The sequence below is a fragment of the Lethenteron reissneri genome, chromosome 1 (genome assembly GCF_015708825.2).
Source record: "Lethenteron reissneri isolate LAM-NWPU_2019-01 chromosome 1, ASM1570882v1, whole genome shotgun sequence".
Classification (NCBI taxonomy): domain Eukaryota; kingdom Metazoa; phylum Chordata; class Hyperoartia; order Petromyzontiformes; family Petromyzontidae; genus Lethenteron; species Lethenteron reissneri.
Window position 1 is genome coordinate 9737516 of NC_083779.1, and position 18816 is coordinate 9756331.

At 50.9% G+C, this 18816-nt stretch overlaps 1 protein-coding gene across 2 annotated transcripts in view; it reads right to left on the reverse strand.

Moving 5' to 3' along the window:
- Positions 1–18816, reverse strand: part of LOC133342359 (treslin-like) — a 56915-nt gene extending 38099 nt beyond the window's left edge. The window contains exons 1-11 of one of the 2 annotated variants that reach the window (XM_061551515.1): positions 18208–18816; positions 17186–17673; positions 16471–16789; positions 15499–15779; positions 14471–14738; positions 12841–12979; positions 12340–12503; positions 11294–11479; positions 10726–10877; positions 9913–10043; positions 7419–7503 (exon numbers count right to left, since the gene is read on the reverse strand). In XM_061551515.1, coding sequence (XP_061407499.1) covers positions 7419–7503; positions 9913–10043; positions 10726–10877; positions 11294–11479; positions 12340–12503; positions 12841–12979; positions 14471–14738; positions 15499–15779; positions 16471–16789; positions 17186–17673; positions 18208–18685 — 2691 coding nt within the window. In that variant the 5' untranslated portion in view covers positions 18686–18816. Of the gene's footprint in view, positions 1–7418; positions 7504–9912; positions 10044–10725; positions 10878–11293; positions 11480–12339; positions 12504–12840; positions 12980–14470; positions 14739–15498; positions 15780–16470; positions 16790–17185; positions 17674–17955; positions 17967–18207 lie in introns of those variants that run through there. The other variant, XM_061551600.1, reaches the window with a different exon arrangement.

The following is an 18816-nucleotide window of genomic DNA, read 5'->3' on the forward strand; positions in this document are numbered from 1 at the left end:
GACTTACTCTACAACACAGAGACTTACACTACAACACAGAGACTTACACTACAACACTGAGACTTACACTACAACACAGAGACTTACACTACAACACTGAGACTTACTCTACAACACAGAGACTTACACTACAACACAGAGACTTACACTACAACACTGAGACTTACTCACACACTGAGACTTACTCTACAACACAGAGACTTACGCTACAACACAGAGACTTACACTACACACAGAGACTTACTCTACAACACTGAGACTTACGCTACAACACAGAGACTTACCTCTACAACACTGAAGACTTACTCTACAACACAGAGACTTACACTACAACACTGAGACTTACTCTACAACACAGAGACTTACACTACAACACTGAGACTTACACTACAACACAGAGACTTACACTACAACACTGAGACTTACTCTACAACACAGAGACTTACACTACAACACAGAGACTTACACTACAACACTGAGACTTACTCTACAACACTGAGACTTACGCTACAACACAGAGACTTACTCTACAACACAGAGACTTACACTACAACACAGAGACTTACTCTACAACACTGAGACTTACGCTACAACACAGAGACTTACTCTACAACACAGAGACTTACTCTACAACACAGAGACTTACACTACAACACAGAGACTTACGCTACAACACAGAGACTTACGCTACAACACAGAGACTTACTCTACAACACAGAGACTTACGCTACAACACAGAGACTTACGCTACAACACAGAGACTTACGCTACAACACAGAGACTTACACTACAACACAGAGACTTACTCTACAACACAGAGACTTACGCTACAACACAGAGACTTACTCTACAACACAGAGACTTACGCTACAACACAGAGACTTACGCTACAACACAGAGACTACCTACAACACAGGGACTTACACTACAACACAGAGACTTACTCTACAACACTGAGACTTACGCTACAAACACAGAGGACTTACTCTACAACACTGAGACTTACTCTACAACACAGAGACTTACACTACAACACAGAGACTTACTCTACAACACTGAGACTTACGCTACAAACACAGAGACTTACTCTACAACACAGAGACTTACACTACAACACAGAGACTTACTCTACAACACTGAGACTTACGCTACAACACAGAGACTTACTCTACAACACTGAGACTTACTCTACAACACAGAGACTTACACTACAACACAGAGACTTACTCTACAACACTGAGACTTACGCTACAACACTGAGACTTACTCTACAACACAGAGACTTACTCTACAACACTGAGGACTTACTCTACAACACAGAGACTTACTCTACAACACTGAGACTTACTCTACAACACAGAGACTTACACTACAACACAGAGACTTACTCTACACACGAGACTTACGCTACAACACAGAGACTTACTCTACAACACAGAGACTTACTCTACAACACAGAGACTTACGCTACAACACAGAGACTTACTCTACAACACAGAGACTTACGCTACAACACAGAGACTTACTCTACAACACTGAGACTTACACTACAACACTGAGACTTACACTACAACACAGAGACTTACACTACAACACAGAGACTTACACTACAACACTGAGACTTACTCTACAACACTGAGACTTACGCTACAACACAGAGACTTACTCTACAACACTGAGACTTACTCTACAACACAGAGACTTACTCTACAACACTGAGACTTACGCTACAACACAGAGACTTACTCTACAACACTGAGACTTACTCTACAACACAGAGACTTACACTACAACACTGAGACTTACTCTACAACACAGAGACTTACACTACAACACAGAGACTTACGCTACAACACAGAGACTTACTCTACAACACAGAGACTTACGCTACAACACAGAGACTTACTCTACAACACTGAGACTTACACTACAACACAGAGACTTACTCTACAACACAGAGACTTACACTACAACACAGAGACTTACACTACAACACTGAGACTTACACTACAACACAGAGACTTACACTACAACACTGAGACTTACTCTACAACACAGAGACTTACACTACAACACAGAGACTTACACTACAACACTGAGACTTACTCTACAACACTGAGACTTACGCTACAACACAGAGACTTACTCTACAACACAGAGACTTACACTACAACACAGAGACTTACTCTACAACACTGAGACTTACGCTACAACACAGAGACTTACTCTACAACACTGAGACTTACTCTACAACACAGAGACTTACACTACAACACTGAGACTTACTCTACAACACAGAGACTTACACTACAACACAGAGACTTACGCTACAACACAGAGACTTACTCTACAACACAGAGACTTACTCTACAACACTGCGACTTACACTACAACACAGAGACTTACACTACAACACAGAGACTTACACTACAACACTGAGACTTACTCTACAACACAGAGACTTACGCTACAACACAGAGACTTACTCTACAACACTGAGACTTACACTACAACACTGAGACTTACACTACAACACAGAGACTTACACTACAACACTGAGACTTACTCTACAACACAGAGACTTACACTACAACACAGAGACTTACGCTACAACACAGAGACTTACGCTACAACACAGAGACTTACGCTACAACACAGAGACTTACGCTACAACACAGAGACTTACGCTACAACACAGAGACTTACGCTACAACACAGAGACTTACTCTACAACACAGAGACTTACGCTACAACACAGAGACTTACTCTACAACACTGAGACTTACACTACAACACAGAGACTTACGCTACAACACAGAGACTTACTCTACAACACAGAGACTTACGCTACAACACAGAGACTTACTCTACAACACTGAGACTTACACTACAACACAGAGACTTACACTACAACACAGAGACTTACACTACAACACTGAGACTTACTCTACAACACAGAGACTTACGCTACAACACAGAGACTTACTCTACAACACTGAGACTTACACTACAACACTGAGACTTACACTACAACACAGAGACTTACACTACAACACTGAGACTTACTCTACAACACAGAGACTTACACTACAACACAGAGACTTACGCTACAACACAGAGACTTACGCTACAACACAGAGACTTACGCTACAACACAGAGACTTACGCTACAACACAGAGACTTACGCTACAACACAGAGACTTACGCTACAACACAGAGACTTACACTACAACACAGAGACTTACTCTACAACACAGAGACTTACACTACAACACTGAGACTTACTCTACAACACTGAGACTTACTCTACAACACAGACTTACACTACAACACAGAGACTTACACTACAACACAGAGACTTACGCTACAACACAGAGACTTACACTACAACACAGAGACTTACGCTACAACACAGAGACTTACACTACAACACAGAGACTTACACTACAACACAGAGACTTACACTACAACACTGAGACTTACTCTACAACACAGAGACTTACGCTACAACACAGAGACTTACGCTACAACACAGAGACTTACGCTACAACACAGAGACTTACACTACAACACAGAGACTTACACTACAACACAGAGACTTACACTACAACACTGAGACTTACTCTACAACACTGAGACTTACGCTACAACACAGAGACTTACGCTACAACACAGAGACTTACGCTACAACACAGAGACTTACACTACAACACAGAGACTTACACTACAACACAGAGACTTACACTACAACACTGAGACTTACTCTACAACACAGAGACTTACGCTACAACACAGAGACTTACACTACAACACAGAGACTTACGCTACAACACAGAGACTTACACTACAACACAGAGACTTACACTACAACACTGAGACTTACACTACAACACTGAGACTTACTCTACAACACAGAGACTTACACTACAACACTGAGACTTACTCTACAACACTGAGACTTACGCTACAACACAGAGACTTACTCTACAACACTGAGACTTACTCTAAAACACTGAGACTTACACTACAACACAGAGACTTACACTACAACACAGAGACTTACACTACAACACAGAGACTTACACTACAACACTGAGACTTACTCTACAACACAGAGACTTACACTACAACACTGAGACTTACTCTACAACACTGAGACTTACTCTACAACACAGAGACTTACACTACAACACAGAGACTTACACTACAACACTGAGACTTACTCTACAACACACAGACTTACTCTACAACACAGAGACTTACGCTACAACACAGAGACTTACGCTACAACACAGAGACTTACGCTACAACACAGAGACTTACTCTACAACACTGAGACTTACTCTACAACACACAGACTTACTCTACAACACAGAGACTTACGCTACAACACAGAGACTTACGCTACAACACAGAGACTTACTCTACAACACAGAGACTTACTCTACAACACTGAGACTTACACTACAACACTGAGACTTACTCTACAACACACAGACTTACTCTACAACACAGAGACTTACGCTACAACACAGAGACTTACGCTACAACACAGAGACTTACGCTACAACACAGAGACTTACACTACAACACAGAGACTTACTCTACAACACAGAGACTTACTCTACAACACAGAGACTTACTCTACAACACAGAGACTTACGCTACAACACAGAGACTTACGCTACAACACAGAGACTTACACTACAACACAGAGACTTACACTACAACACAGACTTACTCTACAACACACAGACTTACTCTACAACACAGAGACTTACTCTACAACACTGAGACTTACACTACAACACAGAGACTTACACTACAACACAGAGACTTACACTACAACACAGAGACTTACACTACAACACAGAGACTTACACTACAACACAGAGACTTACTCTACAACACAGAGACTTACACTACAACACAGAGACTTACGCTACAACACAGAGACTTACGCTACAACACAGAGACTTACTCTACAACACAGAGACTTACGCTACAACACAGAGACTTACACTACAACACAGAGACTTACACTACAACACAGAGACTTACACTACAACACAGAGACTTACTCTACAACACTGAGACTTACACTACAACACTGAGACTTACTCTACAACACACAGACTTACTCTACAACACAGAGACTTACGCTACAACACAGAGACTTACGCTACAACACAGAGACTTACGCTACAACACAGAGACTTACACTACAACACAGAGACTTACTCTACAACACAGAGACTTACTCTACAACACAGAGACTTACTCTACAACACAGAGACTTACGCTACAACACAGAGACTTACGCTACAACACAGAGACTTACACTACAACACAGAGACTTACACTACAACACAGACTTACTCTACAACACACAGACTTACTCTACAACACAGAGACTTACGCTACAACACAGAGACTTACACTACAACACAGAGACTTACACTACAACACAGACTTACTCTACAACACAGAGACTTACTCTACAACACAGAGACTTACGCTACAACACAGAGACTTACACTACAACACAGAGACTTACACTACAACACAGAGACTTACACTACAACACAGAGACTTACTCTACAACACAGAGACTTACACTACAACACAGAGACTTACTCTACAACACAGAGACTTACTCTACAACACAGAGACTTACACTACAACACAGACTTACACTACAACACAGAGACTTACTCTACAACACAGAGACTTACACTACAACACAGAGACTTACACTACAACACAGACTTACTCTACAACACAGAGACTTACTCTACAACACAGAGACTTACTCTACTACACAGAGACTTACACTACAACACAGACTTACACTACAACACAGACTTACACTACAACACAGAGACTTACTCTACAACACAGACTTACTCTACAACACAGAGACTTACACTACAACACAGACTTACTCTACAACACAGAGACTTACACTACAACACAGACTTACACTACAACACAGACTTACTCTACAACACAGACTTACTCTACAACACAGAGACTTACGCTACAACACAGAGACTTACACTACAACACAGACTTACACTACAACACAGAGACTTACACTACAACACAGAGACTTACACTACAACACAGAGACATACACTACAACACAGAGACTTACTCTACAACACAGAGACTTACACTACAACACAGAGACTTACACTACAACACAGAGACTTACACTACAACACAGAGACTTACTCTACAACACAGAGACTTACACTACAACACAGAGACTTACTCTACAACACAGAGACATACACTACAACACAGAGACTTACACTACAACACAGAGACTTACACTACAACACAGAGACTTACTCTACAACACAGAGACATACACTACAACACAGAGACTTACTCTACAACACAGAGACATACACTACAACACAGAGACTTACACTACAACACAGAGACTTACTCTACAACACAGAGACTTACACTACAACACAGAGACTTACACTACAACACAGAGACTTACACTACAACACAGAGACTTACTCTACAACACAGAGACTTACACTACAACACAGACTTACTCTACAACACAGAGACTTACTCTACAACACAGAGACTTACACTACAACACTGAGACTTACACTACAACACAGAGACTTACACTACAACACAGAGACTTACTCTACAACACAGAGACTTACTCTACAACACAGAGACTTACTCTACAACACAGAGACTTACACTACAACACAGAGACTTACTCTACAACACAGAGACTTACTCTACAACACAGAGACATACACTACAACACAGAGACTTACTCTACAACACAGAGACATACACTACAACACAGAGACTTACTCTACAACACAGAGACTTACTCTACAACACAGAGACTTACTCTACAACACAGAGACATACACTACAACACAGAGACTTACTCTACAACACAGAGACTTACACTACAACACAGACTTACTCTACAACACAGAGACATACACTACAACACAGAGACTTACTCTACAACACAGAGACTTACACTACAACACAGAGACTTACACTACAACACACAGACTTACACTACAACACAGAGACTTACACTACAACACAGAGACTTACACTACAACACAGAGACTTACACTACAACACAGAGACTTACACTACAACACAGAGACTTACACTACAACACAGAGACTTACACTACAACACAGAGACTTACACTACAACACAGAGACTTACGCTACAACACAGAGACTTACACTACAACACAGAGACTTACGCTACAACACGCAGACTTACACTACAACACAGAGACTTACACTACAACACAGAGACTTACTCTACAACACAGAGACTTACGCTACAACACAGAGACTTACTCTACAACACAGAGACTTACGCTACAACACAGGTGCGTCGTTACCTCGTCCACAATGTTGTCGTCGTCGCACTCGAGGGAGCGGAACTGCGCCTGCATTTCGAGGCGCAGCAGTGACTGCAGGCAGCACCTGGGAGGGGACACGAGATGGCTCAGAGCCCAATCGCACCGTCTTCGCAAGAACGAGCAATCTGTCGGGAACTCTCGCACAGCAGCGTGCCTCTCTGCCGTGCTACGAGAACCGCCGCCAAAGTGGAAGTCAAGGGGCCACCTTCAAGTGACCTCCGCCCCGCATGGCAGGAGGCAACACTTTCCCACCCACTCTGCATACGAGGCTAAAATTAATCGTGACAGTCAAACTGAATAGTAATTTTGCTAAGTAAAGCACAGAACCAAGTAAAATCTTGATTCATAGTTTATTTTTGGGTCAGATCGTATCAGTAAAATGCGTGTCCTAAATACACCTCACCCAGCACAGCCAATATAGTTGTGATTTGAAGAAACAATCACAATTTATCTACCCATTCAGAAGCACAGCAGTACTTTGGATAGTAATCCTCACATTGAATGGCGAGTTTTTTTTGTGCAGTAATTGGTGACTCGGCTAAGATCTGGACTCAAACCCAGGTTCTAAGGAGTGCTGGGTTGCTGGAGCAGAGCATGCGTGGAGTTGAGCGAAATGAGAGGGGAGAAGCAGGAGAGTGCGTGGAGGAGAGTAGAGTGAGACGAGAGGGGAGAGGCAGGAGAGTGAGTGGAGGGGAGTAGAGCGAGATGAGAGGGGAGAAGCAGGAGAGCGCGTGGAGGGGATTAGAGTGAGATGAGAGGGGAGAGGCAGGAGAGTGTGTGGAGGGGAGTGGAGTGAGATGAGAGGGAAGAGGCAGGAGAGTGCGTGGAGGAGAGTAGAGTGAGACGAGAGGGGAGAGGCAGGAGAGTGAGTGGAGGGGAGTAGAGTGAGATGAGAGGGGAGAGGCAGGAGAGTGAGTGGAGGGGAGTAGAGTGAGATGAGAGGGGAGAAGCAGGAGAGTGCGTGGAGGGGAGTGGAGTGAGATGAGAGGGGAGAGGCAGGAGAGTGAGTGGAGGGGAGTAGAGTGAGATGAGAGGGGAGAGGCAGGAGAGTGCGTGGAGGGGAGTGGAGTGAGATGAGAGGGGAGAGGCAGGAGAGTGAGTGGAGGGGAGTAGAGTGAGATGAGAGGGGAGAGGCAGGAGAGTGCGTGGAGGGGAGTAGAGTGAGATGAGAGGGGAGAAGCAGGAGAGTGCGTGGAGGGGAGTAGAGTGAGATGAGAGGGGAGAGGCAGGAGAGTGAGTGGAGGGGAGTAGAGTGAGATGAGAGGGGAGAGGCAGGAGAGTGCGTGGAGGGGAGTGGAGTGAGATGAGAGGGGAGAGGCAGGAGAGTGCGTGGAGGGGAGTAGAGTGAGATGAGAGGGGAGAGGCAGGAGAGTGCGTGGAGGGGAGTAGAGTGAGATGAGAGGGGAGAGGCAGGAGAGTGCGTGGAGGGGAGTGGAGCGAGACGAGAGGGGAGAGGCAGGAGAGTGCGTGGAGGGGAGTGGAGCGAGACGAGAGGGAGAGGTAGGAGAGTGCGTGGAGGGGAGTAGAGTGAGATGAGAGGCAGGAGAGTGTGTGTGGAGGGGAGTGGAGTGAGATGAGAGCGAATAGGCAGGAGAATGCGTGGAGGAGAGTAGAGCGAGACGAGAGGGGAGAGGCAGGAGAGTGCGTGGAGGGGAGTAGAGTGAGATGAGAGGGGAGAGGCAGGAGAGTGCGTGGAGGGGAGTAGAGTGAGATGAGAGGGGAGAGGCAGGAGAGTGCGTGGAGGGGAGTGGAGTGAGATGAGAGGCAGGAGAGTGCGTGGAGGGGAGTAGAGTGAGATGAGAGGGGAGAGGCAGGAAAGTGCGTGGAGGGGAGTGGAGTGAGATGAGAGGTCGGCTGGAGTGCGTCCAAGGAGGCCCGTGAAGGTGGTGTGATCTTGAAATTGATCCAGAACTGGGATCCAGGGGACAGATGGGGCAGCAGGGAAGAACGAGCGATCTCCCCCCCCCCACCCCGAGTGCACGTCGAGTCATGGCTTCAACAGACAGAGAGTTGCTGGAGTGGAGAGTGCACACAGACTCTGGTTGGCACGCCGACTCACCGAGTACCTCAATGACTTGCGCACACACACACAACTGACTGGATGATGGGCAAAACGCCACCCTGCACCGGTGTCCTTGTGCCACCGTGGTGAGAGGTTAACGACCTCGCCTGGTGTACAGGAGGTCGTGGCTTCAATCCCGAGGCTGACGCCTGCTGCTGTATATTTGGAGTTTGCGTGTCTCTTTCTCCCTGTGGTTGCGTGTTATTTTTCTCCGGGTCCTCCGCTTTTTCGCCTCCACATTTAGAATACAACATCACGTGTTTAAGAGCATTGGGCTGCCAGTCTAAATGTCCACGTGATGATGATGATGCCAAGTCCACTTTCGTTGGGCTATCGCTTGTGATGGGCAGGTTGCTCTTGAAAGGGAGCCTTACACCTGGTAAAATAAAGAATAGTTGACAGTCTCCTTACTCTCGGGTGCGCGACCGCGGGCTGCTGCTGACACCGTCGCGGTCGTCGTCGTCGCCGCCCCCCGAGCGCCGCTGCCGGAGCTGCCGCCCGTCGCGCAGCAGCTTGTCCCGCAGCAGAGTGGCACACCGGCGCTGAGCGAGAGAGAGAGAGCGCCGCGGCCAAATCACACGTCGCGCCGCAGCCGGTACCGCCAATCGTCACGCAAACTCCGGTCAGTCTCACGGCGGCGGCGGCGGCAGCAGCGGCGGCTTTTGGCTAGTCGTTGCAACGAAGACGGGTCACTGTGCATCGCGCGGCGCTTCGTGTTGTTGTCTTTCCCCCCCGCACCTCTGAATAGCACGGTTGGCTATGCACGGTGCGAAAAAAGATAAACATACGTACATACATACATACATCAACCCAATTCCCCACTAAGTGGCGGTGACGGCACCACGACGCTTGTGCCAGGCTATGTGCACCTTAAGGACAAGTTAAGTGTTGAACGCCTGCTAGCAGAAGGTCACGGGACAGATGAGGATGATGATGACGATGAGGATGATGATTACGATAATGATGACAATGATCATGACGCGATGACGAAGTCACCGACGGTTGTCCTATGGACAGACTTGCCCCCCCGCCATAGGAACGTGGAATTTCCACCACCAGTGCCTCTGCAGGCCCTGATGCTCACAAACTGTTACTGCTGCCTGGGACACCGACACCAACATCCATTTCTCTAAACAAACCCCGCGGTGCCAGGAGCGGTGAAGCGGCAAGATGGCTGCGCCGCCGCCGCACAATCTCCCCCTCGTCGTTGTGCGAGCGCCCAACCTCGATGTCGCTTGAGCCCTGGGCCTTGAGGAAGCGGCACACGATGGCGACGGCGCTGCTGGCGAACGCCGGCAGCGCCCGGCCCTCGTCAGCGACGTGCAGCACGTAGTCCTGGCTCAGGCGAGACGCCATCGCGTCCTCGTCCTCAAAATCTACACCCGGCGGGGGCGAGTCGTGAGGTTAGGTGAAGCAAAGCACACGCACCTGCGCTGCCGCAGTCACCACACTCGTGAAAATTATAGACGAAACATCTCTCCGCGCTGTCACGTTAGCGCCGTGTTGTCACATTTGCAACGCCTGCGCGACTGAGGTTGACCCGAGTTAGTTGGAAGACGGGTGGCTAGGAGATGTTGGCAATCTTGCCTGGTATACAGGAGGTCGTGGGTTCGATCCCGGCCCTGACGCCTGCTGTTGTATATTTGGAGTTTGCGTGTTCTCCCCGTGGTCGCTGGTAAACGCGCGACAGGGTCCACATGCACACGCGCGTGCGTACCGATCTCTCTCTCTCGCGCCCTCGCAGAAAACCACACCCTCGTGCGTCCACCCAGCAGAGAGGGCGATCCCTCACCGAGCTCCTTCCTGGAGAGCGCCGGCTTCTTGCCGGAGCGGCGGCGGCAGCCCGTGGGGGGGACGGCGGCGTCGTCGGCATCGACCCGGCAGCGCTGGGAGCGCACGTTGATCCGAGCGACGTTCACCATCTGCAGCGCGCGGTTCTGCGTCTTCAGCTTCTGCCGCACCGGCGTGCGCACCTTACCTGCAGTCGGACAATGTGCGTACGTGCGTACCATGAAGTTCTTTCGTACCGTACGTAGACAACCATGCTAATTGGAGGTGCAGTGTTGAGTCTATGGGCAGTGTTGAGTCTATGGGCAGTGCTGAGTCTATGGGCAGTGCTGAGTATATGGGCAGTGCTGAGTCTATGGGCAGTGTTGAGTCTATGGGTAGTTCTGAGTCTATGGGCAGTGTTGAGTCTATGGGCAGTGTTGAGTCTATGGGTAGTGCTGAGTCTATGGGCAGTGCTGAGTCTATGGGTAGTGTTGAGTCTATGGGTAGTGTTGAGTCTATGGGCAGTGTTGAGTCTATGGGCAGTGTTGAGTCTATGGGTAGTGCTGAGTCTATGGGCAGTGCTGAGTCTATGGATAGTGTTGAGTCTATGGGCAGTATGTATATTGAACTTCTTTCACACCGTACGTGGCCAACCGTACTAATCGGAGGTGCAGTACGGAGTGGATGGGCAGTGCACGCATGTGGTGCCAGGACATGCGCCGGCACACTTTGAACACCTTGGTACGAATCAACACATTACATCGTGAGCGTGAGAGTCAAGTTTGAATTGACGTATCGATGCATTGTCACCCGCTTGACAACTAACAATATTTATTATAGACATGTTTTATTTTTATTATTTTTATTACTTCCCTTCTACGTGGCTTTACCGAAAGAACCAAGAAGAACTAACAATACGCGTTACGACAGTTGCTCCCATCCTGCACACGGCGTCACTGCAGAGGATCGAACACGATGGGAAGAGCGAGAAGCCAGAGAGCGGACTCCACCTCGCAGGACAAACGTTCTGCTGGGTGTACGGCCGCCATGCAGATCTCTCGCGCTCACCCTGCTCCTCACGCCGCTCAAACGCGCCCTGCCCCTCCTCCTCGCACGCCGAGCTGTACAGCGCGCCGAGCATCAGCGCGAGTTCGGCGCTGCCCGGGTCGGAGCGGCCGCCATCGCCACGCGCGGGAACACCTCCCGCAGCCTCCTCCGCCACCGCGAGGGACCTGCAAGGGAACGCGCGGCGAAAGTCTGACTCCACGCGACGGCGAGGACGCACACGGCGCACATGGGCGCGTCACGCAACCTGAAAACACGACGGGATGGCTACGCGTTAAATAATCACAACCGCAAATCAACGCACCATTAATTACCCGGTTCACCGGTCGCCCATCGCTAACTGCCACTGTTACCAACGCCAACACCCGCCATTTGGCACGAAGTGACGGTGACGTTACTACGGCGTGCTTCGAGGCCAAGTGAAAGTGTCGAAAGGCACGCTGCTGACAGGCGGTCACGGAACAGAACCCAGCACCGTCTGGCGCGAGATGGCCGGCCACTCACCGGCACGCCTGCGCCAGTGCCGCGCTGGCCCCCGCGAGCTCCGGGTAGCGCTCCTCCACCACGCAAGCGCCACCGCCTCCACCACCGCCCACTGCTTCTCCCGCAAAGAAGTCTGGCAACCCAGGCTCGGGGTCAGTGGCTGAGTCAGAAACACGGACGCGCAAAAGGAAATATAGACGAGAGTATACATGTTATCCCGCACCGACACACACGCAGTCACGCAGACAGAGTCGGACACCGGAGGCGAACTGTGGAATTAACTCATCATAAACAATGTTTTACTTTACCAGGTAAGCGACCCTGGCTATGATAGCTAAACGAAAGTGGCTTATCATGTGGATATTTATAGAAGCCAAATACTCTTAACTCATCATTTTGATTCTAAACATGGAGGGAAAAACCGGAGGACCCGCAGAAAAATCCACGCCACCACAGGGAGGGAGACTCGCAAACTCCAAATATAGAGCAGGCGTCACCGTCGGGATCGAACCCACGACCGCATGTATACCAGGCGAGGTAGTTAACATCTTCCAGCCACCGTGGCGCTACGGCAACACCATGGCACAGAGCAGCACCGACAACTGCCGGGATACAAACCCGGGTTTTCAGCCGCCTTACCACAGCGATTACACCGGGGTATCAAGCGCAGTGAGATGATGGTCTCAGCCCGGTCACCGTCGACTAACAGAGAAACCCCACAGACTCGCCTAGGGACCCCGCAGATTCACACAGACTGACAATGTCAGACCCAGGCGAATTGAAGCTCTGGGTTTCACCAGTTTTTGAGCTGTGATTAAACTGGGTTCTCAAGTCTCAATTGAAAACTAATTTCTTTCAAACTGCTTTTTGTGTTTTAGTTTGTTGTCCTTCCCCCGTCACCTCTGATTAGCACGGTTGGCTATATACGATGCGAAAGAAGTTCAACATACATATACACTGCCCAAAAACTAACACTACCCATAGACTCAACACTACCCATAGACTCAACACTACCCATAGACTCAACACTGCCCATAGACTCAACACTACCCATAGACTCAACACTGCCCATAGACTCAACACTGCCCATAGACTCAACACTGCCCATAGACTCAACACTGCCCTTAGACTCAACACTGCCCACAGACTCAACACTGCCCATAGACTCAACACTACCCATAGACTCAACACTGCCCATAGACTCAACACTGCCCATAGACTAACACTACCCATTGACTCAACACTACCCATAGACTCAACACTACCCATAGACTCAACACTGCCCATAGACTAACACTGCCCATAGACTCAACACTGCCCATAGACTAACACTGCCCATAGACTCAACACTACCCACAGACTCAACACTGCACCTCCCATTAGCACAGTTGGCTACGTAGTGAGCTTTTAAACCTGGTTACTGATGACTATGCATAAAAACCACAATGTTAAATATAGTTATAAACTTGAGGTATCTCCGTGATATCCGCTACCACGGGGCCGCTCTCTAACACGGAGGGTTGCAGAACCCCGCGTGAGTTCCACGTCGGGCTCTCCGCCTCGCGACGCGACACCGACAGGACAACTGGAAGTGCAGTCGGAGAAAGAGACAACAAAACCAACAAGGTTATCAAAATACCGCCGCTCGTACCAGCCGAGAGAAACGTCCTCCAGTCGGGCTGCGAACCGCCGCCCGCTCGCTCGAGGCAGCCGAGGAGCGACTCTTCCCCACGGGCGTCAGGCTGGAACGGGGGGATGGGTGGAACGTCCCCCTGCCGCTCCTGCCGCTGGGAGTGTCCGTGCTGCGGGCTCAGCGTGCGGTCGCACCGGATGAGGCAGAGCAGCGCCGCAGTGGGGGTGGCTGGGTAGAGCAGGCCGAGCGCAGGCACAGCGCACCCCGTCATGAGCACCTCCACCACCTGGGAGACACGACCCATAGGGAGAGAGAGATCCAGCACTCGCTCCGCTCACTGGCTCGCTCGCTCCGTGTTCCATTAGTTTAATTATGGGTAGTATTAGGGTCGATATTCGATCAAATTAAAGAATCCTAGGAAGTGCAGAGCGTATGTACAGCGATACGATACAGCACGATGCATTACTGAGATAAAACAGTAGAGGCACAACTATTTCCAGATACAGCTTTTTATCTTGATTTTTGGGAGAAGTTGTTCAGTTTCCAAAATGCAGACAATTCGGGTTATGGATATTTCATGGAAACCTAACACTTCCGTAACCCGGGGATTGCCTGTATATGTATTATGAACTTCTCTTGTACCGTACGTAGCAAACCGTGCTAATCGGAGGTGCAGTGTTGAGTCTACGAGTAGTGTTAGTCTGTGGGCAGAATGTATGTATGTAGAACTTGTTTCACACAGTACGTAGCCAACCGTTCTAATCGGAAGTGCGGGGCAAGGACAACAAGCTAAACACAAAAAAGCAGTTCTCACGAAATGAGTTTGTCAATCTAGACAATTTAAAAGTGCACATCTTCAATGGCTTCCGAATATAGGAAAAGCATTCCAGATGGCCGCAGAAGCGCATCTAAAAATGCGCGATGCGGTAACCGTCTTTGCTCGATGGCCAGCCAAACCCGCTTGCTGCTACAAGGATGACCGGAATTTCCGTGACGATGCACAATGACAAGGCGATGATGACGGTGACGATGTTGACGGAACTCACCAGGAGTAAATCCAGCGAGGCGAGAGTTCTCATCGTCTCAGGGAAGCTGAACTCCTCCCGAGACGCCACGTCCCCCATCGTAGCGCCGGCGGTGGCGGCGTCGGCACTACCCTCCCCATCAGGACACGCCACCCAGGCTCGTGTCACGCCCAGGCCGCCCGCGCCCAGCGCCGGCCGCTCCACAGTCCCACGCAGGAGCAGGCGGACGGGCGATGGGGGCGACGACGCGGCAGTGGCGAGCACCAAGGACAGGCTGCAGCAAAGGCGGTCGGCGCCGCCGGCTGTGGTGGACACAAGGAGAAGCGTCTCTCTCTCTTGCTCTCTCTCTCTCTACCGTGTGTTAAGAGTAGGAGTGGAAAGATGCATCGATGTATATGGACCTTCCTTTTTCAATACAGTCGTACTTTGCCCAACAGTGTTTGATCGAACACGTGCGTCGCTGTACACGTTTTACTTCATGATGGACGTTTTCCGGCACCGTGGGGCGATGTTTCGGCTATACGTGGTTTGACACTGCTAACACTGCTAACATTCTCATTTCTGGGTCGAAAAGTAGTGTGCGGTCCGCTCGTACTGTTGATGCGGCAGATGAATATATTTCATAATCTTTTATGAAAGTGTTGTTAACCTGCAACCCGAGTAACCTGCCCACCGATAAATCAACAGTTTGGTTGTCACCTGATGAGGCTGGTTGTAATTACCAGCGAAACGTAGTACTCGAATTGTGACTATACTCTCCAACACACCGGTGTGCTGAACTAGTCACGAATTGGCATGTTATGTTTACGTGCTAAACCTTATTAATTGGCTGTGTCGGGTGGTGGCGGGTTTAACGACACATTTATATTTACGCGATCTAACCCAAAAAACCTCTATTACGGATGGCATTGCTCGCGAAAGCCTCCTACTACTACTACTACGTGTTAAACAAATCAAAAGTTAACAGCAAACACCCCTCCCAGGTCTGGTTACCATCTCTGACGACGAGCGGCACCAGCGGTGCAGCAGCCGGCTTGGCGGGGCGACCCCCCTTGGTGAGGTAGTGACCCAGCAGCGCCGGCGCAGGGAAGGTCGTGTCCGCCGTGAGCCACCGTCGCCACATTTTCTTGCCGGCGCTCCCACCGGCACCATTCCGCGGCAGCAGTTTCGGCACCGGCTCCGTCTCCGTGCCGTCCTGGTGGTGCCCGTCACCCGCTAGCAGCAGCAGGGCCTCCAGCGGGATGAGGCTGCCGCTTGGCCTCAGGGCTTCTGCCACCATTGCCGCACCATCGCGGTCCGGGCTGCCCAGCACCTGCAAAGGGGTAACAAATGTATACGAGTCGTGGAAACGTTTACACGATTCCCGACTCAACAAACGCCACAAAACGGCGATTCCAACAACAATCACGTTCAACTGTGTGTTTTAGCAACATTGAGAACTAAGTAGTACTTTTGGTATTCAGAAGCACTTGCAATTACTGTTCAGTACGTTCATCGGGCTCTGGCCTGACGTGGAGCTGCACGTACATCCTTTTATTTTATTTCGGAAGGGAAGCCCTCATCCAGTAGTGGAGTTTCATAATTTCGAAACGGTGGCACGGTGACTGAAACAACACGTTTCAGTGTAGCCACTACACGTGTCTCGCACACACTGGGTTAAGGGATCGCCACCCGGCCCAGCCCACGGTGCTGGTTGTGGTTTCCGCACCTCCGCCAGAGTCGTGGTGTCTATCCAGTGCAGCCGAATGCTTCCGCTCGTGGCCAGGAGGTTCCCGAGGGCCGTTCGAGCCTCGACCCCGGGCCCCAGGAAGGCGGCGAGCGCCTCGCGGCTTTGCGGACACGGCGCGAGCAGCAGCAGAAGATTCGTGGCCTCGCCCGACTCCTCGTCGTCGCCCCCGTCTCGCCTCTGCCCGTTCGCTCTCCTCTTCGCCGCCGTCTTCACGGGCGAAGCGATGAGAGGCCGGTCCCACGGGAAGCCGAGCAGCGCCTCTCGCAGCGCGGCACGGAGGGGCCCGATCCCACCGAACGGAACTTTCCCAGCGGAGTCGCCGGCAGCGTCGGAGCCCCGGACGCAGCCGCGACCACTGCGGCCCTCGTCACGGTCTCGAGCGGGCCCACACACACCACCGGCCGCGCCGTCGCCACCGCCAAGACAAACTCGGCAGCCTCGACCATTCGCGCCGGCTCTTGCGGCTCCTCCACCACAAACACGACACGACTCACCATCAACCCCGCCGCCAGATGCACTGCCCACCGCGTTCGCAGCAGCCTCAATGGCCCCTCCATCAACGCCGTCACCAACGTCTCGGCCAACAGCACCAACCCCTCCATTAGCACCGCCTCCAACAGTCCCAACGCCACCTCCATCTCCACGACCTCCACCACCTCCACCACCATCACCGCCTCCACCAGTCCCACCGCCACCTCCACCACCTCCACCACCATCACCGCCTCCACCACCGCTTCCACCAGTCCCACCTCCATCACCGCCTCCACCACCACCGCCTCCACCACCATCACCGCCTCCACCACCGCTTCCACCAGTCCCACCTCCATCACCGCCTCCACCACCGCCTCCATCACCATCACCGCCTCCACCAGTCCCAACGCCACCTCCATCTCCACGACCTCCACCACCTCCACCACCATCACCGCCTCCACCAGTCCCACCGCCACCTCCACCACCTCCACCACCATCACCGCCTCCACCACCGCTTCCACCAGTCCCACCTCCATCACCGCCTCCACCACCACCGCCTCCAGCACCGCCTCCATCACCATCACCGCCTCCACCACCGCCACCTCCACCGCCTCCATCACCACCACCATCACCGCCTCCATCACCATCACCGCCTCCATCACCGCCACCACCTCCACCGCCTCCACCAGTCCCGCGGCTCAGCGCCCCCAGCTCCGCGTCCAGCGCTTGCAACGCGCGGCTGCTCACGTCTCTGAACTCGCGCACGCGGCACGCGACCAGAGAAGCCGCGGCAGCTGAACACGACACTGAGGCTGAGGAGGCCGAGGAGGAGGAGGCCGAGGAGGAGGAGGCCGAGGCGGCGTGCGGCGTGCGGCCCAGGCCCCAGCTCACGGCGTCCGGCCCGAGGCGCCGGCGCAGCGCTCCCAGCAGCCGCGGCACCGCGGCGCGCGCGGCCTCCGCGGCGGACGCGGCCTCCACCAGGAACACCAGCTGGTGGTGCGCCGCCATCCCTCGTCTACTTGTTGTGTTCGGCTGTTGTTTGGTTGTTGTTCGGTTGTTTGTTGTTGTTCGGTTGTTTGTTGTCGTCACCGCGCGCCGAGGGCTTCTCGCGCGGTGGCCATCTTCGTGCCGTTTGAACC